The sequence below is a fragment of the Fusarium keratoplasticum genome, chromosome 1, assembly GCF_025433545.1.
Source record: "Fusarium keratoplasticum isolate Fu6.1 chromosome 1, whole genome shotgun sequence".
Classification (NCBI taxonomy): domain Eukaryota; kingdom Fungi; phylum Ascomycota; class Sordariomycetes; order Hypocreales; family Nectriaceae; genus Fusarium; species Fusarium keratoplasticum.
In genome coordinates, this window is record NC_070529.1 from 3,423,380 (window position 1) to 3,445,565 (window position 22,186).

At 54.4% G+C, this 22,186-nt stretch overlaps 8 protein-coding genes across 8 annotated transcripts; 6 read left to right on the forward strand and 2 right to left on the reverse strand.

Annotated features, from left to right (window-relative positions):
• Positions 1 to 337: 337 nt before the first annotated feature.
• On the forward strand, positions 338 to 1,761 carry NCS57_00102300 (CYCLIN domain-containing protein; the record flags this gene model as incomplete). The annotated part of the gene is made up of 2 exons (XM_053051097.1): positions 338 to 805; positions 916 to 1,761. 2 exons carry the CDS (start codon positions 338 to 340, stop codon positions 1,759 to 1,761), a joined length of 1,314 nt encoding a protein of 437 aa, XP_052919612.1.
• Positions 1,762 to 3,604: 1,843 nt separating this feature from the next.
• On the forward strand, positions 3,605 to 4,161 carry NCS57_00102400 (U6 snRNA-associated Sm-like protein LSm8; the record flags this gene model as incomplete). Its single annotated transcript, XM_053051098.1, has 3 exons — positions 3,605 to 3,779; positions 3,835 to 3,911; positions 3,967 to 4,161. Exons 1-3 carry the CDS (start codon positions 3,752 to 3,754, stop codon positions 4,159 to 4,161), a joined length of 300 nt encoding a protein of 99 aa, XP_052919613.1. The 5' UTR covers positions 3,605 to 3,751.
• A 250-nt stretch (positions 4,162 to 4,411) lies between these two features.
• NCS57_00102500 (IU-nuc-hydro domain-containing protein) lies at positions 4,412 to 5,868 on the reverse strand (the record flags this gene model as incomplete). The annotated part of the gene is made up of 4 exons (XM_053051099.1): positions 4,412 to 5,397; positions 5,456 to 5,625; positions 5,679 to 5,781; positions 5,829 to 5,868. The coding sequence occupies 4 exons, from the start codon at positions 5,866 to 5,868 to the stop codon at positions 4,412 to 4,414; spliced, it is 1,299 nt and encodes a 432-aa protein (XP_052919614.1).
• A 1,752-nt stretch (positions 5,869 to 7,620) lies between these two features.
• NCS57_00102600 (uncharacterized protein) lies at positions 7,621 to 8,847 on the forward strand (the record flags this gene model as incomplete). Its single annotated transcript, XM_053051100.1, has 1 exon — positions 7,621 to 8,847. One exon carries the CDS (start codon positions 7,621 to 7,623, stop codon positions 8,845 to 8,847), a length of 1,227 nt encoding a protein of 408 aa, XP_052919615.1.
• A 3,911-nt stretch (positions 8,848 to 12,758) lies between these two features.
• NCS57_00102700 (uncharacterized protein) lies at positions 12,759 to 13,988 on the forward strand (the record flags this gene model as incomplete). Its single annotated transcript, XM_053051101.1, has 1 exon — positions 12,759 to 13,988. The coding sequence occupies one exon, from the start codon at positions 12,759 to 12,761 to the stop codon at positions 13,986 to 13,988; it is 1,230 nt and encodes a 409-aa protein (XP_052919616.1).
• A 677-nt stretch (positions 13,989 to 14,665) lies between these two features.
• On the reverse strand, positions 14,666 to 15,301 carry NCS57_00102800 (uncharacterized protein; the record flags this gene model as incomplete). Its single annotated transcript, XM_053051102.1, has 1 exon — positions 14,666 to 15,301. The coding sequence occupies one exon, from the start codon at positions 15,299 to 15,301 to the stop codon at positions 14,666 to 14,668; it is 636 nt and encodes a 211-aa protein (XP_052919617.1).
• Positions 15,302 to 15,685: 384 nt separating this feature from the next.
• On the forward strand, positions 15,686 to 17,338 carry NCS57_00102900 (Rhomboid domain-containing protein; the record flags this gene model as incomplete). Its single annotated transcript, XM_053051103.1, has 1 exon — positions 15,686 to 17,338. The coding sequence occupies one exon, from the start codon at positions 15,686 to 15,688 to the stop codon at positions 17,336 to 17,338; it is 1,653 nt and encodes a 550-aa protein (XP_052919618.1).
• A 2,382-nt stretch (positions 17,339 to 19,720) lies between these two features.
• On the forward strand, positions 19,721 to 21,601 carry NCS57_00103000 (Deacetylase sirtuin-type domain-containing protein; the record flags this gene model as incomplete). The annotated part of the gene is made up of 1 exon (XM_053051104.1): positions 19,721 to 21,601. One exon carries the CDS (start codon positions 19,721 to 19,723, stop codon positions 21,599 to 21,601), a length of 1,881 nt encoding a protein of 626 aa, XP_052919619.1.
• Positions 21,602 to 22,186: the final 585 nt, after the last annotated feature.

Consider the following 22,186-nt stretch of genomic DNA (forward strand, 5'->3'; position numbering starts at 1 on the left):
ATCCGAAGCAAACAGAAGAATTATCCAGATTGATTCACTTTATCATTCCCTCAATCGGTGGAGTTACATTGAATCTTCCCTTTTGGTAGTGCCACACCCCCCACCGGATCATGTGACGCCACCCTGTGCGATTTAGGTAGTTTGCTTTAGTTTGCCGTGCCCCTGCCGCCAACCTCGTCGCCAAAGTCAGGTTTCTTTGACTTCTCTTCTATACCTCGACACTTTTTTCTGTTGATCACCATCTTCGCCTCTACTCTCAGAACAGTCGAGACTTCTCTACGAACCAACATCGTCGCTCTTTCCCGAGCATCGCGAATCCAGGCTCTCTGCTACAGCCATGGCGAGCATCGATCGCTACCGACCTCCCAGGGAAGGCTATCAGCCTCCGAGCCTGCCCGCAAACCCTCGACCGGAACGCGATTCCAGATCACGATCTCCCCGACGACGCGATGCGGTCCCCCCGGCAGTTCCTACTCCTCCCCAGCACTCGACACGAACATCTCCCCCGAGACCCCAGCGGCGCCGGAGCCAGGCGTCGCCGGCGCAGTCTGGCGCACAAACACCAAGAGCCGGCCCCAACCAATGGTCTTTCACCTCCAACGAGGTGCGAAGCACGCCCAGCATCATCGAGGGCATCGCGCCGGCCGAGGAGAGGATGCGCAGAGCCAAGGGGGTCAACTTTATCTACCAAGCTGGAGTCATGCTGGACTTGCCTCAGATAACACTCTGGGTGGCCGGCGTCTTCTTCCATCGCTTCTACATGCGCTGCCATATGCTCCCAGAGAAGGGCGGCATACATCACTATGTAAGTCATTTCAACCCTCAGCCCCTCTCAGTGTCACAGACACCATGACAATGTGCCCCTCGATCTTTCATGCAGCTCACCGTAACACGTCACTGACACTTCTCCACCAGAACATCGCTGCCACAGCTCTCTTCTTGGCAAACAAGGTTGAAGAGAACTGTCGGAAGACAAAGGACATCATCATCGCGGTTGCCAAGGTCGCGCAGAAGAACGCCAAGCTCATCATCGACGAGCAGAGCAAGGAGTACTGGCGATGGCGAGACAGCATCCTGACGTACGAGGAGGTCATGCTGGAACAGCTGACATTCGACCTGATGATCGATAACCCTTACCAGCACCTGTTCAAGCTTCTGGGCAAGCTCGAGATCGTACACAACAAGCATCTGCGACAAGCGGCCTGGGCGTTCTGCAACGATGCCTGCTTGACGGCCATCCCACTCTTGATCGAGGCGCGAGACGTCGCCATTAGCGCAATCTTCTTCGCCAGCGTGCACACGAACCAGCAGATCGATGATATTGACGGCGAACCCTGGTGGAAGCACTTGAAGGGCGATGAGGATCGGTGCTCCAAGGCTATTGAGGTGATGCGTGAGTTTTACACGGAGAATCCGCTTAGAAAACAGAACCCGTCGCTGCCATCCCCAGCCTTTCACCTTGAGAACACCCGACGACGAGGCGATACCCTGCTGAGCCAGCCCGACACACTGTCGTCGACAACAGGCACCCCGATGGAGGGTGACCGGGCGAGTCGAAGCCCTGGCGCCGCTTCCAGAGTCAACGGCGTCAGCAAGGATGGCCGAGAAGGAGGATCGCAGTCCAAGTCAGAGGAAAACGACTATGCACCACGATCACCCCTAAAACGGAGAGAGCCCGACGATGGCGAACCCAAGAACGAAAGGGCCGAGAAGCGAGCCAGGCACTCTGAGGATGAAGAGGGCGAGCTGGTCGAGGAGTGAGACGGCGAGGCACTGGCTTTGTATTAGTATGAGACCAAGAGGCGTTCCGGTCTTTTCCAGTTAGTTGCAAATCTGTGTCTATTTGAGGGGGGTAATCGGTATTTTGCAAGGCATCGTCTGAAGGGTATGGACAGTACGGCACAAGGGAGGGCGCTCCCAGGGTTTGGCGTTTGGATGCAGTTGGTAGACGCACCAGCGATGCAGGTATTTTCTGATGATCATTCAAGGCACCATAGATGAAATTGCTAAAAGACGGTTCTGAGAGCCGCGAATATAAACGTTTTACGATCTATGTTGGTATTTCCGCTCTTTCGACGTATGAACATGGGACACATGTTTGCCGAGTGAGCATCGTGCCTTTTTGACCTCCACTCTTGCTTGTTCAACACGGTCGGTGAAGCTATCGTGCCCATTACCCACCACGACTTGTGGTGTTTCAACAACACCTGCGTTTATGGCCTGAGACATTCAATCATGCAGAATTCGTTGATTGTCTCGGCAACTCGTTCGTGAATATTCGTAATCCAGAACGGGAGATCATCATGCTTTCTACCGGCATGAACGCAACCTTGATGCATGTATTACCCTCTCTCCTCTCTACCCATTCCCATATTTGCAAATTGGAGCCTCAAAATGGCGGTGATTCCAATGCCAATCTCCCGCCAGCCTCTTTTGGTCACCCAAACCCACTTGACAGCGGGTCGCTGCTACCTTCCAGCCTCACCGCAATCTCAAAAAGCAGAGCCTCAGGCCGCACCGCCAAAATTCTGCCAATCAGCCCTCCTCACCGCCCAGCAGGCATCAACTATATAACCTCGCCTTCCCTCTCACAATTTTATCTTCTTTTTCTTTTCTCCTTAGCTCTCTTTGCCTTTTGGCTTAGATCAAGTGTAGTATCTGTTCTTTTCAGTTTAATCTCTGAAAGGTCTCTAAGGAGACCAATCGTGATTATTCCTATTTTTGGCAGTAGGGCGGCTTCCTCTGTGCTTGCACATGATCCCGCCCACAGTGTCCCTGGTATTACACTGCCTCCAGGTGACGCGAATTTCACACTTGTTGAGCTCAGTTTTCATTGCTTTCTCAGGCTTGCCTGGGTGGTGAGGAAGACTTGTAGACGTGCACAAGCCGAGTGCCTGTTGAATTGTTGATCCTGCGTCCACCGCTAGTCGTGCCCGCAAATAAGTTTCTAAGGTGCCGTGGTTGTGTCGTAGGATTTGGTGGCACTGCCGTTCCAGATTTCTACTCGAGCTCTCTCCAGCCAGTGTCATCTCGACATGGATTTCATTGACATCCATCTTGTGCCAGTGAAGACAGGACTTTCCAGTGAACGGCCGCCATCGACGTGATGGCCATCTCTAGGGTAGCCCACCTATCATTGACTTCTCGCGGATGATATCTTTCACCAAGTATTGCTCTACTGTCCAGTCGCATCACGGTCCCTCGTAGTATTTCTCTTCACGAGCTTTGCCCGTGTTGTCGAGTCTCTCCTGTGTGCAGGTCGCTCGCTTCCTGGCAGGCGTGCAGGGCGCTATGTCTGCTCCTGCCCTCCATTCTCCATCTACTCTTTGAAGCTTGATATGGAAGTAGTGGTTTGTACCTTCCCCCAGCAAAACCAGCCAGCCACGAGCAACAGCGGTGAATCATGCAAGCTTGCACTCAAATACTGCGCCAATTTGTCTCTAAACTCTACAAATAAACACTCGTTGCCTCGCCTGTGTCTTTGCCATTATACAGGAAGCTTTGTCCTGCGGTGTCGTGCAAATGGTGCCTAAAGTGGGTTAGCGCTAACCTCCCAGAAGCTCCTCCAAAAAGTCCATCTCGGCAGCCCTCTGTGAATATCTAAAACAGCTTCACCAACACTCAGCCACGATCACCGCCGTGTCCTGCCGCCAATTTCATACGAGCGCATACATATAATTCAAACGTCCGCCTGAAACTGCACATACTACCACATAGGCCCTCTGAAGGCATACCTCGCCCCGTCGACACCATGGCTACTCTCGGCGGATACCTCAACAGTAAATCACCACCACAGAGCTACGAGGACCTGACAACAGCTGACACGTACCATAGAGAAGGTCCTGATCGTCACAGCAGACTCGAGAATCCTCGTCGGAACCCTAGCAGCCTGCGACAACACAACAAACTTGGTGCGTGCCTTACCCCTCCTCTCTACTGGAGCCTCCGCTTACCGAGCCCTCCCAGGTCTTGAACAATGCGATAGAGCGCATTATCCGAACTCCCGACGACCCGGAACCCTCAGCCCAAGTGCCCCTGGGCCTATACCTCGTGCGTGGCGACAATGTCTGCTCCATCGGCCTCGTGGACGAGGCGCTCGACGATAGCATCAACTGGACAGAAGTCAAGGGCTCAGCGATCGGAGGCATAAAACACATTTAGAGCATCACCGCCAACACAGAAGAGGGGTCACATACACTGCATTATTATTCCCACGTGTTTCTTTTCTAGGGTACGGCATCTATGGCGGGAAGACTGGAGTCACCTGTCTCGTGAAATTGGCAGGATCTGGCGTTCGAGTACAAGGAGTTTAGACAATTCATTCTGGCCTTGAAGACGGCCACTTCGATTCATATACTTGGATTCATCTACTATATAGAGCCTGCACATGACCAGCGAGTGCCGGGCCATCCTAGTCAAAGATCCTCTGCATCAGCACCTCCTTGAAGATATCGTGACCGGGAGAGTCAATCACACGGTTGACACGGTTGCCCCTGCGCACGCTCAACCAAAACATGTCGTCACCTGGAACCTGGTCGAGGATCTGGATATGAGGGTCTTCGTCTGGGTTCGCCGAGAGGGCGATAGCAGCCTCGGCCGGCTTCACCCTGAGCCTGCGGTCAACGACATGCATGCCGCGTGTCCACTGACCGCTGGTCTCGACACGGATATCCTCCAGCTTCTCAGGCGTCTTCCACTTGGGGTCATCCCGGGTCAACATGTACCAGACAGTCAAGGGATCATGCAAAGAAAGACCAGGCTCATTTTCATCTCCCTCCATGTCTTCGATCTTTTGGAATGCACCAGTGACAAAATGGGACACCCACTGGGCGAGGGGGCTTCCAGCATCGACGTGGGCCTTGACATTTTCCGCGAAATAGTTCTTGTGAATGAGATGAGGAGTTGTGATGTCAAGTGGGCAGAGTGTCAGCTTGAGCTGTCGAGAGAGCTTGGCTGGGTAAGGTGGCAGTGTCGAGAGCTCCTGGGGCACCGCCGGCATCGTGAAGCGTGGGTTGAACGACGTCAAGGCATATACCCGGGCGGCTGCCACAGCATCCGCGTAGCAGTTAAACTCGGCGACAGGAGTTACATTACCTTCGCACTCCACGGCTCCACCCATGACCACAAGCTCCTTCACGCGGAGGAATGTCTCAGGGTCCTCTGCAGCCGCCATGGCCACATTGGTCAGAGGCCCAACAGCCAAGATCGAGATGGTGTCAACGGGGTTCTCCTTAAGCAGACGAAGGATCTCCTTGTGGGCTGGAGCCTTGGAGGGGGTGAAGAAGGGGGAGTAGTCTTGAGCACCCGCTGCACCCTCCTTGAAGAGCTCCCTCCAAGTCTCCGAAGGAGAGAGGTCGGGATGAGCCTCATGAACGTTATGCAAGCCATCGGCGCCGTCTAAGCCAACCCTGTTAGTGCGATCGAACAGAGCCAGCAAGGATTAGTTGGAGCTCACGGAAGTAGTCTGCCATAAGCTCCTCGTCGCAGAGAGCATGTTCCGGACCGACAGCGACAATAGGCTTGCTCGCCTTCATGGCTTCGTAGCCTTCAGTCCTACCAGAGGACTTTCTCCACTCGAGTTCCTTTCCAAGAACATGGAAGAGAGACACAACGTTTCGAAGGCAGCTACCATAGCGTTAGTCGAGCACCTTGGATATTAAGTCAGGCTATGGTGTCACCTTTGAAGAGGAACATTGCCGTAAGTGACAGAAACCATGAGAACCTCAAGCTCTTCAGGACTGGCACTTAGAGCCAGAAGCAGAGCCAGGATGTCATCGACACCTTGAGCTTGTTAGAGGATAATGGAAAGAGAGAAGTTGGCTCCATACCTGGGTCTGTATCGATAATGATCTTTTGCTTAGGAGCCATTCTGATAGTTGTGAGACTGAGTGATTTCTAGAATTCGGCAAAAAGTTCTGTGTTGTAGGTAATAAGGGTCCTTAGAGTGAGGCGAGAGACGGTGAAAGTAAGGCGGAGAGATATGCGCAAATTCCAAAAGGGAAGGAGCGGTGGGATCGAATAAGAATGTCCAATAGAGCCAAGTCAACTAAACCAAAAAGATAAGGAAAGCTACTTGAAGCTAATGGTTGATAGAGATGAAGCAACTTGATTCACTTGTTTTGCTCGCGGCTTTACATGGACCTTGCTTGGGGTTTCCCCTCCTTGTCAGTTTTGGGCAGGTGGGGTGACAACTGCTGAGATAAGCCTGGAGGGCCCAGTTCTCAGTTCGTGAGACATGTCGATCTCCGGCTGTAGAGCTAGTTTTATCTGCTACGTGATGTGAGGTTGGGAGCGACGTTCTGAGGAAGTTCTACACGAGCACCTGTCATCCCGTCAGCAGCCCGAGAGGTTATACAGTTCCAAGGCGTCACGGAGCTTGTGAGACCTGTGCAACTTGGGTGGTCTTGGCTCTAGGAGTGAGCTCACGAGGGCATCCAATCGGGTGCCGCAGAAGCTTGCGTATTGTTCGCTGAGTAACACAAACTCGACCACCTCATGCGCACGTGACCATCCCATTGTCATTTGGGTTTACTGGAGGACTCGCTGCATCTCCCGCTAGAGCAGGTGCTGTAGCGCCATAGCCAGGGTGCCGGAAATGCCCCAAAATTCCATTCTCCGGGGGTCTTCCTCCCTGGCCGGCCTCCCCTGAGCGCCCCTGGCTTCGTATTGTCGTCAATAAAGTCCACCTGTCCATTTGCTCCAGTTGCTCAAAAAGCAGTCGAGATCTCAACGGCAGGAGGCGGAATTACCTCGTCTTCCTCTCATCATCATCATAACCTTCTCCTCACCAAACCCTACCCTCTTATTTCCATCCACCAACACTCATTTGCCCCACGACTCAGCTTCATCTGAACATCAACTATCGAAAGCCTCGCAGTGAAATTGCCTGCGCCTGTCCTCAATCAAACCGACACGTGTACCACTTCACCCATCTTTGGCTGTCGAGGTACCTCTCCCTGCGACCGTCCCCACTCGATATTCCCAACTGTGAGGGCCCCTAAGAAGCCCCCGCCGCTGCGCTACCTTCAGAGCGAACTGCCCGTCACATCCCCTGCAGCCCGGGGCCATTTCAGTCAATCCCGCGACCCTTCCTCGCCTCAGGTTGCGCAGAAACGACTGGCTGGCTGACTTCAAGCCACCTGGTGTCTTCCTCGTTTTGCGCCAAGCTCTTGACTTGTTCTCTCGACCGACTTCCGACTCCTCTCCCCCTTTCTCCTTCTTCTCCATCGTCGACTCTTTTCTCTTCCTTTTCATCCGTCATCTCCCACGCCGTCGACGCTTACCCTGCGTGGGCATCCGATTTGCTGTTGAAGACAATCTGGCCTCATGATTGCGACAGCTTAGCGGCCCCTCTACCTCTAGGTGCAACTCCAATTCGCGCCTGCGCATAGGCTCTCGTCCTTGCTCCCCAACCTTGAACCATCAACCTCTGCATCAGTCTTTGGCTTTTCTTCTCGGTCGTTGACCAATTCGCTCGTCACTCTTACGCTCCTGCGTCCCGTCCTTCCCGCTCATCCCCTGAACCCCAAGCTCGAACTCGACCTCGATCCCTCCCTCGTCCGAAGCTCGAGTCAAACCCGAATCGCCAACAATCCCATTTCTACCCATCACCAATTTACAATGTCTGACGATATGAGTATGCTCTACACAATTGCCGGCTATATTGCCATCTTTGGCGTCGGCTATGTGGCCTACCACTACTCCTCGCAGAAGCACCAGGCAAAGGCTGCTCCTGTGAGACCGGCCAAAACCCAGCAGGCTGAGCCTCGCAAGGAGGATAGGAAGAAGAAGCAGCGCATGGAAACCTTTGCTTCGGAGGCGCAGGAAGCCTCTAAGAAGGCATCCAAGGCCAAGGAAGAGGCTAAAGCACCCGACACAAGCGCCTGGCTGAGCAATTCCAACGACAAGGATGAAGTCGATAACCGCGAATTCGCCAGACAACTCGCCAAGGCCAAGGAAGGCACCAAGTTTGCGGCCAAGGCGGACTCTGGCAAGCAGCGAGAGAAGTCTGTCAAGCAGTCCCGCGCCAACAAGATGGCTGGTGCGACCGAGGACAAGGAGTCGGCGCCTTCTTCTACCACCGGTGCCGACGCCGATGACGACCAGTCTCCCGTCACCTCGCCCGAGGTTGGCCCCGCCGTTGCTGTTGCCGGCGACGTCTCCGACATGCTCGAGGCCGCCCCGGCCCGCCCCAGCATTCTGCGTCTGACCGATACCGAGGAGAAGAAGAAGAACAAGAAGGCCCCCAAGGCCGCTGCCCCTGTTGAGACCAAGAAGCAGCGTCAGAACCGCAAGAAGGCCGAGGCCGCCAAGGCTGCTCGTGAGGAGGCTGAGAAGGAGCGCAAGGTCCTCGAGGAGAAGCAGCGCCGTACTGCTCGCGTTGCTGAGGGCCGTGCTGCTAAGGATGGTTCTCAGTTCATGGCTGCTCAAGCTGCCAAGTCTGTCTGGAAGGAGGGTGCCCCCAAGGCTCCCGAAGCTCCCAAGACGAACGGTTTCCACCAGCCTCTCGACACCTATGAGCAAGCCCCTGCCAACGCCGTCAACGCCCCCAAGCCTGCTGGTGGCAACTGGACCGAGTCCCTCCCCTCGGAGGAGGAGCAGATTGAGATGCTTAAGGACAATGACGACGAGTGGAGCACCGTCAAGACCAAGTCGAAGAAGGCTTCCAAGAAGGCGCCTTCGGTTGAATCCAGCGACGAGCCCTCTGCTCGTCCCGCCGCTCAGCCCCAGCAGCCCATTGGCAACAAGGCTTCCAAGCCCACCCAGTCCTTTGGATCGTTCTCGGCTCTGACCAACAAGAACGACGTTGCCGATGAGGAGGAAGAGGAGGAGGAGTGGGACGTTTGAAGAAAACAAACACCCTCTTTCTAACGGCATCCTCGCCCAATTCTGTACACAACGTGTCTCGGAACACGTTTATTTCTCTTTCCCTTTCACTGTTTTCTAGTTGGCAACTTTCTTTTCTTCAGTATTTTTCCCCCTTCCTGCGAAAAATTGGATCCTCAGACGATGTCCCAGACAGACATTGTCAGGACCATGGTCGGGTGCGGTAGCACAAGCGTTTGTGGTTGGGAGTTCAGGTTTCATGGTCGAGATTTATTCTATCGAAGCGAGACACCACGTCGAAGATAACGAATCCGATGGAATACATCACGGACACAGTTCACATCTACGGTCTAAAAGCGAGAGGCACATGCCAGCCGTGGGATCGAGGGAAGCCTACGGTCGAGACATAGGCTGAAAGGGGGGACACGAGGAAGCTGGGTCATGCATGTATGTATTGGTAGCTCATAAGCACGCGACAATGATCGCCAAGAGGAAGAGAACAAAACGAGTGATAATTAGCTGCGAATCAAATATTGAAATGATGTCCTGTGTTGCTGTCTGAGTAGTGTGCAGTATGAGGGGATAGGCTGGGCTTGTTTAGGACTCGAAAGACCAACTGCCTACCTCGGCCATGGGATTTGAACGGCCTGCTTGGAGCTGGCGGTCAAGGCAAGGATAAGGTTTGTGTCCACATCTTGGAGGCAGGGCACGGGCAAGGGCAAGGGCTCGCAAGGGGTGTATTACTGTAATCATGTAGGTAGCAATGGCTGGAGGAGGCCAAGGTCGGATAGAGGCATCTGTGGCGTGAGGAATGCAGAAGCCACGGCGTTCTGGAGGGGGTTTTTGAGGCTTACACGAACTGAGGAGGCGGTTAATAGGTAAGTGCAGGGCGGGTTAGGGAAGTTGCGGTATGATGAGATGGATGACGGGAGAGTCATGGATTCATCATGGGTGCCCAGGGAGGTCAATTGGGGGTGGCATGTAACAACCCCAGAAGCGAGGAAACGATTGGATCTTGGCGAAGGCCGATGCCGATTTGCCAGTTGTCTTGTCTCGTCAAAAGTTGCTGTGGTTTGATATCTGCGGAGAGTTCATGGGTGAGATCCATAGCTTGGACTCCATCATGACGCCCCGGCTTGACCGTCTGGCTCACATGCATGAGACTACATACAGTCAAGAGTGGCGGGAGGGAAAAAAGAGCTCAGATGGAGACTAACTTTCATGATGAACGAGAAGCGGCGCTGCGCTGCTGGAACCTCTCAAAAAGAAGAGGCCCTTGCATGGTGGTGGTGGAGCGAATAGGATGAGGTGATGCAGGCTCATGTATGCATGCCATGCTCTGGCGATGCGACGGAGACGAGAGGGAAAAGGATGGGTTGGGAGACACGTCGGCTGGGCAGCTTGGCCGCGCCAAGCCGGATGATGAGGGAACGAGTTGGACCGAGAGAGGGAGTGGATTGGTGTGTTTCCGGAGCTGGTATCCAATAGGCGTAGAGCAGACACGGCACCGAAGGCCGAGCCGGGGATTACGGGATGCGGGACGCCGGTGGGCGGGATGGATTACTATGGATCGCGGGTGACGAAAGACAAGAGGCAAACCGGAATGAACGGTACTGCAAAAAGTATGAGATCGGCAGAGCCGGGAGGGGGGGCACTATGATTACGGAGACAAAGATCTGATCTTGAAAGATTTTAGATCGAAGCGAGAAAGGGAAAGACAAAAAGACAATTGGGATGCGCGGTGAAGAGCCAAAGACGTCACCAGGCGGATGGAGGCTGGAAGAGGCGGCGGCAGAGTTTGGTGCCTCGTGTTGGACAACCGGCTAACAAACATTAAACTTACCGCCGTATCGACAGCACATGGCGAGGAGAGTTTTCGAGAGGTTGTAAGGGTACGAATCCATGGTCAGTTTTTTTTCGCTTGGTTCATGCGTACGATAGATTTCAATGCAACGTTGAGGTTGGGTGCGCAATGACAATTTTTGTTGTGTTGCATCTTTTGAAAGCTGAGACTTGGATGAGACGGCCAGTGATGGACAATTACGGCGACTATCAAGTTGATGGTCTGATTCGGGCCTGTAAGCCATTAGTCTGGCCCGAGGAGGGAAGGGCTAGGTATCTAAATATGGAATATCAAACATCAAGGATTGCAGATACAAACAATTGTCTATTGCAAGCCTAACAATATCATCAACTGTCTGACTTATTCCAACGTGCTCCCTCCAAATGACGCGTGTTTCCTGACCCTCATGCGGGTTTGCAAGAGTCTCAGAAGGTCTAGGCCACCCGCGGCACCCGACCCCACCCAGCGACCAAGGCGACGGCGGGGGGGTTACAGTAGCTAGACGCTAGGTACCTGGGTTATTGGTGGACTGGCGCCCTTGTTGGAAGGTCCCTGGCGTCCATGCTTCCCCCTCCCCTCCCCTCCCCTCCCCCGTCAAGAGGATGGAAGGAGGATCCATGGGGTCATGGATATGCAGATGAGAGTTGATGATACGCCTTCGCCATTACCCTTTTGGTGGGAATCCTCTTGTCGGGGCTTGCGTGTCTTGAGCCGATTGAGTTTGACATACCACCGTGGCATTGCAGATAAATGAATTGACTGCGTCGACTTCTTGTCATTCCACATTGTCTACCGACTATTGCAACTCAGTTTCCCAGGTACGGTCGGGCCCTCGCCCTGAATGCATCGTGGATCAGCCCGCAGATAGGTCGGGGCCTGTCGAAGCCAACCTCTCGAGTGCTACAGTAGCGCGCTGCAACTCCAACCGCACAGCTAGGTTTGCTTGCAGAAGTGGCAGCGGCAGCTCGCTCTGCTCGCCCAGCCTGCGCTATTTGTCTTGACTGACGGGTTGTCTGCCTGTGTGATTCGCGTCGCCGCAGCAGCGCAGCGCAGCGCATCGCAGAAGCGGCACCATTTCATCACCGCCACCTCCTCCGCTCCATTCGGCAGCGGAGCTACGTATATAACGACGGGTCAGACCCTTGTCCGCATCCCGACACCGACGACACACGACGACCGACGGCCATCAAATCTCCCATGATTGCCCATCAATTGCGGCCGACCGCGCAGCACAAATCAATCGACTCTCAGCCTAGCCAGACCATCAGCTCTACCCTGACCGTTCGGTGCTCAGTGCCACCAAACAAGCCCCCTCCTCCGTCCCGTTTTTCCCACCTCTCACTCGGCTAGTGCCCGCCGCACCTGGCTGTGAAACGTCGCCGCCCCTTTATTACCGCCCAGGAACGGTACGAGACACGTTCATCAGTTATTGCACTACCGTCTGCTGCTGGGTCTCTCCAATCTCCCCACACGAGGAAGACGGGTCTACGCAGTGATACAGCATTCCGAACCGAGGACGAAAGGGGTATACCAAGACCCAAGGTAGAAGGGAAAACGGCAGCTTTTCTATTCAATCCTTACGGACTGGACTGAACCCTCCTCCTTCTTACTCCTCCTTTCGGTTTCAGCCCATCCTTCGTTTATCCCCATTGCGGACCGTTCTGGCCACTGCTGGCGTTGGCCCAAACTCCCACTTTGGACTTGCAGAGGCGCCACGCCTCGTCCACCGAAACAAGACCATTTCATTTACACTCATCAATCCCCGGTTTCCGCCTCTTTTTACCTACTCCTCCGGGTTCCCTCAGTCTGCCTGCCTGCCTGCCTGCCTACGTTAGGTGGTTTCCACAGTTGCGCACATCCCAGCCAGCACCACGACAATCAATCTGCGCTCTGCTGGTCTGGGCCCCTTTCTCGTTCCATATCTCTCTCTGATGTTTGTGTGCCTCGTGGTGTAAAGACGGCTCATCCTTTTTTATTGCGCCTTTCTTTTTCCCGTCTACTTCGTGCCGTTTCAATTATTACAAGACCCAAGTCAAACAACTCATTTATGCCGGGTGCCGCCCGATAAAGGCGACGACCGACGACCACCATGTCTCTCCCCGTCGCAATCCAATCCGCCGTCTTCTACATCCTCGCCTGCACACCATGCGCCCAGGTACGGCATCGACAAAAAGCACGCGAGCAGGCCAAGAAGGAGCGCCAGGAAAAGGCGAGACAAGAGCTCGAGGGCGAGCAACCGACAGCCTACCAGCATCCTCAACCGTTCAACACCAACCCTTACTGGCAGGAGGAGATTAGCATGGGACCTAGTTTACCCAAGAAGTCGGCCAGCAAGAACTCGAGCCAGCGCGGTCTCACCAGCTCCGGCGGCGACAGCAGCGTTGTCAGCATATCCGAACAGACGAACCCCGTATTAAGCCGGACACATGTGGGCGCCAGCACATCGGTCATCGCAGAGGATGAGGAGCTGTCAGACGACTGGAACCGAAGGCGAGGTTACCAACGCGAAGACGAGGAGCTATGGGGACAATGGTCAGGCCAAAAGTTGATGGATGCCATTTCTAAGGCGCGCGACTCAGCTGGAAGGTTGATCGAGTCCACCCTCGGTCTCGAGAAGGAGGTGACAGAGCAGCAACGTCACGACTTTTACTTCCCTAAGAACCCTCCCATCAACGAGTACCACCCACCCGTCGTCAGCAGCAAGATCCCCTCGCGTAACGCCCACCAATGGATGTTGCAGCCACCACCCCCGGCCAAGATCATGGAGGGCAAGGTTCCCGTGAGCCGCGCAGGCAGCTCAGGAAGCAAGTCAAGCGGCAGGACTCTGATCGGCGAAGATGTTCAGCTCGGTCGCCTGGTTCAGGAGAAGCTTGTTATGGAGAAGCTCAAGCGGGAGAACACCAACCCCACCGAAACCGAACTCATCGAATCCCTCTTCCTCACTCGAACGAACCGATCCCTCAGCATCCACCGCACACGAAGCCTCTCGTTTGACGCATCCGACGACTCGCTGGATAACGGATTTGCAAAGAGGCGGTCACGACTACGACCCGTCATCGCTCCACCAGGACTCGATTCTTCGGACGATTCAGACTCTGACGCCCCGATTCCCTTTTCGCAAAGCGCCATGAGCTTGAGCACACGCCGCGCGCCTTCGTCCGCTGGCCACGCCGCCCAACGGCCAAAGCTCGAGACCATCATGAGCACGAGGTCGGCAAACAACAGTCGACTAGCCTCGAAGCGATCCAAGCGACAGAGGTCGACTCGATCAAAGAGGCTCTCGGGAGCCGCGTCCCCCGTCGGTGACGACAGCGACTAGAGTTGACTAGTAGTCTGCAACTGAATCAACCCTCCAAGCCACGGTTCCAAAGCCGTGGCAACTCCCCACACGACTTTCTTCAACACCGTCTCTCCCTGCTGGGCAATGATCCCTGGCATTCCCTCCCCTTCAGACACAATGTCTCACATTACTCCGTCTCCTTTCTTCCTCACCCCCTCTGATTTTCTCTGCACGTTTTTCCTTTTGGATTAGGCCTCTGTTGATATTGTTTCTTTCCTCTTTTTTGTCTATAAGCATTTTCTATGGGAATGGTCTGGAGTGGGAATAGGTCGCATAGCAAACAGGCGTTGGTATGGGCCGTGCTTTTTTTTCTGTTCTTCTTTTCTTGCAAAAAAAAGGGAGGCGATACATGGTTTTAATCGCCAACGGCGCAATCATCAATCAACTTGACCCCTCGCGTCTGATAGTACCGAGGGCATTCCTCAGCACCCTTTTTTATAGCTGAGATGTTGAAAAAAATAACAAAATTGGATTCAAACCTCAAGGTGTCCTGTCCTCGCTGTGACCGTGATGCATGCAAACCCCTGATTACGATGTCATTATCGTCTTGATAATGTCGGGTTCCTTTCTGGGTATTAACCGCCATGATGCTCCTCGCCTCCTGAACGCCGTTCACGTAGTGTTTTTCGTCGTTTTCCAAGTCCTAGTCCGGTCCTTCATAGGTGCATGCCTCCCTCGTCGTCATCCGTCTCTAGGTTCCTCATTCGTTCCTCCAGTGCTCTTTGTAGCTGCTCATCACTCAGGCTGCCACCCTCAGGCCGGCCTGCGTCACGGTCCATATGAATCTCGCCGTTCCGAATCGTGCCCGTCTGGAAGGTGCCGTCGCTCCACGCCTCATGACGGCTCTCGGCGGGTGCTGAGGTTGCGGCGGCAGTCTCGCTGGGCTGTGTATCTCCGTTGACCTCGACGCTGGCTTTTTCGCCGTCGCCCTCCCCTCGTGAAGCTACCTCATCACGGCTCTGGAACTCTGTCCAGCTGATCCCGCGGTCCTCGACCTCTGCACGGATGAGGGCGATGCGCTCTGCCATACGGTCGATGACCACCTCGTTCTCCTTGATAGCGTCTATGCAGTCCTGGTCGGGCTCTTGGGCGGCGGCAGGGGCCGACGAGTCGGAGAGCGCAGTAGCGGTGCCCTCGGCAAAGGGCTTGAGCTGGTCGTTGGAGTATTCTAGGTGTGCGATCGAGTTGCGAATCTCAAGGACCTTGAGGTGGAGCATCCCGACTGAGAGGTCCTTGAGGGCGGCGGCGAAGCGCTCGGGAGCGATGGGGCGTGTATCGGCGGATGTTGACATGATGGCGACTGTATGTATGTCGCTGGTGAGATGATCGTTATGCCTCGAGAGGGATCGACAAGCTTAGATGTTAGGTGGAAGCTAGATATTGGAAGCTCCAAGTTAAAGATCCAAAGAGAACCGCGGGGCAGCTTAATCATGGTGGGGGTTTGCCAGGCTTCCGTGTGTCGGTACGTACCCCTCCGTCCCGGGCGATCCCTGCCGGTCTGTCCGTCGAATTGTTCGTCGAAAATCCTCGGCCTCATGGATCCCAAAATTAATTCATGCACTAAAACCCCCCCATCATACCATCATTGCTCCTCCCCCGCGTCTGGCTCTTCTGGCCTCCCTCTTTCCTGAGCCAGTGGCTCCCGTGAGCGCATCCTGCGCATCAATCTCTTCACAATGAGCCTCTTTGCCTGCTCCAATTCCTCCCGAGTCCTGCTGAGGTCCGCCCTCCGCGGCGTGGCCTCCAAGGCTTCGTCTTCAGCACCGCAGCCGTTTGCGCCCACAAGATGGATATCTGGATGTGCATCTCGGAGTCGACAAGGCCTGTGCCTTTCTTCTTCGGATGCTAGGAGTCACAATGCGGCTTTTGTGACACAATATCCCTCCTACGAGACCCGACGAACGCTCTTCTCCGACAGGACGATCCGGAAATATGAGGACCTACCAAAGGACTACAGAGACCAGGTCGGCCTGCCGTTTAGAAATATAGATCTCAAAGATGGAGAAGTGCTCGGGGTCTTTGGAAAGGGCATCAATGCCAAGAGGGCCAACCATCTGCTTCGCATCCTCCATGGCCGCCGAGTCGCCGGCACCCTCGACGACCCGGCCTTTGCTATCCACACGGCATCGTTTACCAAGGATCAGATCGAAAAGGCGCTGAAATATCTGCGAAAGTCGGTTCCCGTGGATGAAGTGATCAATGCAGGTCTGCGGGCCGAGGACGAACTTGCGCAGTTGGAACAAGAGATGGAGGCCGCAGAGAACGAGAAGCTTGCAAAGGAAGCCGCTAAGAAGGAAGAGGCCAAGGCTCCCGCTTCGTCTTATACGCCTGACCCCGTCTACGGCCACAGCAAGTTTGACGAGATACGAGCGCGCAATGTCGCCAAGCGCAAGGCACAGGAGGCTGCCGAGGAGGAGGAGCGTAAGGCGGCCGAGGCTAGGGGAGAAGTGGCTTCTGGTCCTCTCGCCAAGGTCGGCGAGAAGAAGGAGCGCCAGATCACGAACCCCCGCATCGCCGAGTACCACCGAAAGGCCCAATCCGACCTGGAGGCACCCCCGGAGCTCAAGGCCTGGGAGCGTATCCTGCCCTCTGCTACCGTTGTTGCTCTCGTCATTGGTTTCCTTGCTGCCGTCGCTACAGTCTATGAGGAGCCCGACGCCAGATACCGCGTGTTCCCTGACATCTCGACAGCCCATGCAACACTGGGTGCCATCATTGCGATCAACGTGCTTGTCTGGGCCGGCTGGAAATTCCCTCCTCTCTGGTCCATGTTCAACAAATACATGATCTTTGTCGTGGCAACCGTCAAGCCCGTGACCATGTTCACCTCACCCTTCTCCCACCAGAAGCTCAGCCATCTATTTATCAACATGGCCCCCCTTTGGCTCATTGGCAGCCTCGTTCATGACGAAGTCGGCCGTGCCAATTTCCTGGCACTTTACCTGGGTTGCGGTGCCGTTGGCTTCCTTGGCAGCTTGGTAACATATACGCTTCGCGGCTGGTTAAGCATCACGTCACTGGGCGCCTCGGGTGCTACTCTAGGCCTGTGCTCAGCGTACTTCTGGGAGCACCGTGATGATGGCTTCAGATTCTTTGGTCTTCCGGAAAACGGTGTGCATGGAATCGTGTTCCTTGCTCTCCTATTTGTGCCTCAGCTTGCGGCCTTTGGCAAGACGGCCAAGTTCAAGGTTGATATTGCGTCGCACATCGTTGGCATGTTTGCGGGTATTTTGGGCATCGAATACCTCAATCGCTCCGGGGAGAAGCGCGAGCGCAAGGTGATTGACATGTCTGCTGGACAAGGTCAGACTGCAACCCCGTCGCAGTAGAAAGGGGACTGCTTCTCGGGTGGCCGAGTAGACGGGGTGAAAGTAGACGGAGTTGTTTGAACCAATGTATTATACAGAACTTTTGGCATACCCTAGAATTACGTGTACGACTGGAATAACGCACTACTCTGACGAAGATACTTTGAAGAAGATAATGATCTGGTAACATCTTGTAACTTCCCCTGGGCTGTCCCTTTAGATGGCGCGAAGTTGGCGCGTAGTACGCGCGCCTATCGCGCTAGATCTCGCGTGGGGCCTGCAAGAGATTCACGGTGGGGACTGTGGGGCCAAGGGAAGTTTAGACCCCGGACGATGATGCCAGAGTGTGGCGCGTCTCTCTGGCAACCAAAACTTGACCGGATCACCATGGTCGACGCTTGCCGAGAATTGCGGGCTGGAGACGGTGTTTGTAGGCATGGGTTATTGTTGACAGGATGGTTTCATGCTGTCAAGGAGTCGGTGTGGGCCACTAGTGTATGGGCATGTCTTGTTGGTTTGCTGGGTTGGTTGTTTATGCACTTCATCAAGTCTGCTTGCTCCTCGTGGGTAGTAGCAATCTCTTTGTCGTAGCTTGACCTGATGTTAGTGAGCTGGAGTAGATATACACTCGAGGAGTTAATGAGGTTTCCTTCGACTCTTGGATAGACTCCAAGGTGGTTTGGGTTACTCTGGTTACTGAGGGGTGTAGAGTTTCAACGGTGTGCTAACTGTGGTAACGGATGCGCAGTATAACGTTTCTAGGCAATGCGTTTTTCGGCAAGCGTCCATGCGTGAATGTGCCTCTCGTTTGGATTAACGGGGAAAAGCACAATTTCCGAAATGAGGTTGAGGAGATCGAGAGTGGTTTGCCTAGGAACTAATGCAGCTTGCTCTGGTGATCAGGCACGTGATGTTGGACAACTCCTTGGTCTGGAACCAAAAGAACTTGAAGAAGGTGGTACAAGCACCTGCAATGTGAGATAAACAGGCCGGTTAGATGCATCCATATTAAACGATGAAAGAACTTTACATCTGCATAATAGTAACTAAAGAACAAGGGAATTTCCTCGACTGAACTGACTGGTCGTGGTGTGAAGGCTTGGGTGACGTGTCAAAGGATAATGACTGGCTTTGTGGGATGGAAAATGGGGATGATGGGAAGACGAGTCGAGCCAATTAGGGGGGCTTGTGTCAGACAGAAGTGCCACGCTGCATGCAGCAGATGTGAATCATGGTCATGCCAGTCTCTCGGTAGGGAGGGACGGGATGGGCGTTTGTTAGACTCGGCGGTGTCTTCATGTTGCATGAGCGAGTGTGTGGTATTTGGACGAATTTACGCCGGCTAGGCTCACTAGGCGAGCACTGCGGGATTAATTGCTGATACACAAAGATGGCGCAAAGCGGTAATAGATAGTTTTTGTCATCTGGTTCTTTCATCTGTAACTCGATGCGGGTCGTGTGCCTGCATCATGTCCCAGACTTGTCAACCTTGACGTATCTGAATACTTGGCGGCTCAGCGCAAATCTGCCTACCTACAGTCAGCACAACTGTGGCATTGACGAGCATCAGCTCACGCACCGCCGAATCTCACTGTTGGCTGGCTGGCCCTCTTCCTGACCACAACAGGGCCACACGACGTAAACATCAACAAACCAACCAGAACCGGTCTCCAGCCACATTCACCATTCACACACCCCGGACCAAACAGTCGGCCCACCTAAACCCGCCGGTTCCTTTTCCCAGGGGCGGCCCAACTTTAACATCCCCACCACCACCAGAAACCTGAAAGTCTTTGCCGCGATCCTGCGCAGGCTCTGGCTCTTTGGGCGCTGTGGCTGGTGGGTAGCGAAAACGCTAATCAACACACTCCATCTTTTGCTCGCTCCCAGGGCCCCGGGCTGTTTTCCCTACCGTACCTTGCTTGTTGCTGTTCCCATTCGACTGGTCAAGGCCCTGCAGACGCTGCTACAAGCTACTCCCCCCGAACCCGCTCTGCCGATCTGGAGCCGCCTCCGTTCAACTCGGTTCTCAGTCATTACCTTTACTTTCCCCCGAGATTTGCCTCTTCTCTTTCCCTCTCTCTCTCTTCTTCCAACTTTTGAATCAACACTCGCTCCTATTGTTCCCTTTGCTACGCACGGATTCTGCACAACAACCCGTTGAACCCATTTTCTTTATTCCCCCGGTTCCCGCTCTAGAGACTCGACTGTTCAGCTCAGTTCAACCCGCACAAAGGCACACATACCCACGACCCTCCTGCGACTTTTCCTTTTTTGCGCCATGAGGTAGAGTTGGAGCAAGCACGCACCTCCCTCGCGCCTTCTCCTTTAAACCTCAGCCTCGCCCACGCTCCTCGTTTTCTCACTTCTACACAATTCTCACAAGGAGCATCTCGGCTCGCCATGAGCACCTCAAGCCCGTTAACAGCCCTTTCCGACTCGGAGCAGTCGACCCTCTCGTCGCCGCTCTCAAACCTCTCAAAAACGCCATCCCTGCCTTCCTCGCCCGATATGCCCGTCGACCCGGCCAAGCGCTATCCCTCACCGACGTCCACCACCGTCTCAGGCATTCAGTCTCCTGTCAAGCTAGGCGAGCCCATCTTCGACCACGAGATCGTCAGCAAAGCTCTCGATGACTCGGCCGACGGTCCTCCGCCCGCCAAGAAGCGCCGAATTTCGCCCCCGAAAGAGCGCACCACCGAGTACCTGGATCTGATGAAGCCCGACGAGGAGTTTACGCCTGAGGACAGTCGCCAAATGGAGAGGCTGGTCACTGCGCTGCGCAAGAAGAAGAAGATTGTTGTCATTGCTGGCGCTGGTATTTCTGTTTCTGCTGGGATTCCCGACTTCCGTTCCGCCACGGGATTGTTCGCTACCGCCAAAAGCCAGCATAAACTCGCAGGATCTGGCAAGCACCTCTTTGATGCGTCAGTCTACAAGCACGATGCGACCACGCGGTCTTTTCACAAGATGGTCCGGGAAATGGCCCAGATGACGCAGAGCGCGAAGCCCACCCCCTTTCACCACCTACTAGCGTCATTGGCTCAGGAAGGCCGTCTACTGCGCCTTTATTCGCAAAACATTGACTGTATCGACACGTCGATGAAACCTCTGGCTACAAATATTCCTCTCAACCCCAAAGGACCATGGCCGGCTACGATCCAGCTGCACGGCAGCCTCGAAAAGATGGTCTGTACCAAGTGTGGCCAACTCCAACCCTTCGATGGCAGTGTTTTCGATGGTGCAGAGGCCCCACTTTGCGGCGCCTGTGTGGTTGATGACCAGGTTCGAACTGCCCATGCTGGAAAGCGAAGCCACGGTATCGGCAGGCTACGACCGCGATTTGTGCTCTACAATGAGTTCAACCCCGATGAGGAGGCTATCGGAAACGTGTCTCGCGCCGACCTTAAGGCACGACCTGATGCCGTCTTGGTTGTTGGTACAACATTGAAGATTCCCGGAACCCGCAGACTTGTCAAGGAAATGTGCCAGGTCGCCCGAGGTCGTCGAGATGGCATCACTGCTTGGATTAACCTGGACAGCGAACCGAAGGGCGTTGATTTGAAGAACTGCTGGGACATCGTGGTACGGTCTAAGTGCGACAACGTTGCTCGGCTAGCCGCCCTTCCCCCCTGGGATTGTCCTGTTGGAGATGACTATGAGGTCTCTCAGGAAGAGCATCGCGAGAGCCAGGAGCGCCGCAGCAAGACAACATTCGCAGTCAATATTCCTGTGAATCCCGATATCGAGACAGAGCTTTCAGGAAAGCCGAAGCAGTTCGAGCAGGTGCAGGGAATTCCGACACCCAACGCAAGCCCCAAGATCTCAGCAGCCAAGAAGCCTGCAAAGACCAAGCAGAGCAAAATTTCATTCACCGGCAAAGCATCAACAAACGACAAGTCGAACAAGGTCACCAAGCCTCGCGGTCGCAAGCCGGGTAGACGACCCCTCCCAGCCGATCCACCCAAGAAATCAGCCATGCAGAGCTTCAAGGCGGTCAAAAATGTCGCAGCTCAGGCAAAGACGACGAAAACTGGACCGAACGGACCGTCGAAACGGGATGTCCCGGTCAAGGAAGTGTCCGATGCCACCACCCTCCCCCCTCTGCGCCCCGCGCGCAGGGTATCTCAGGAAAACTTTCTCTACAAGCACGAGCCGAGCGAGAGGGCGGACGATTCTAGCTCTGGTCCTCCTTCGTCTCCCACCATGGCGCCATCGAGACGGGGGCCCGATACCATCTCTCCCAAGTCAGTTCCTGCGAGTCTGCGCAGACTTATTGATTAATATTTCACCCCTGGTTTTTATGGAAAACAAAAGGAACGGAGCAATGTCTTTCTTTTTTGTTCTTTGAACAATAGAATAGGGCCCTGCATATGGCTCACGTCATGTAACGTGGATTCTTTGGCATTGGCGGCGCATGGGGGGATTGGTCGGTTCGGTTGGTTGCAGATTATGAAGCACGCACGCTGCCACGGCTTGGAGCGAGCGGCTCGGGAGGCGGCGCATCTTATGTATTACTAGGAGATACATCATTCGTCTCGCGGCTGGTTATTTGTTTTGTTTTGTTTTGTTGCGATCAAGGCCATGGAAAACCACGCCCGGTTCGGCCTTGGGGGAATAGAGGCGTTGGGGATCTGTCTATGCCACGAGCTAGACTCGGCAGACAGGGGTCATCATTTTAAGCCAAATACATAATAACTGTATCATACAATTCATAACATGAATGAACCTCAATGGGCAATCGAAACTTCCATGCCAAGTGAGACTCGCTGTGAAAGTATTTGCTCGCAACTAACGACTAGAAATCGTATTCCTGGGTATCATCATCATCATGTGTAGTAGGTAGGTATCCTTCAGCGCCATGCCCTC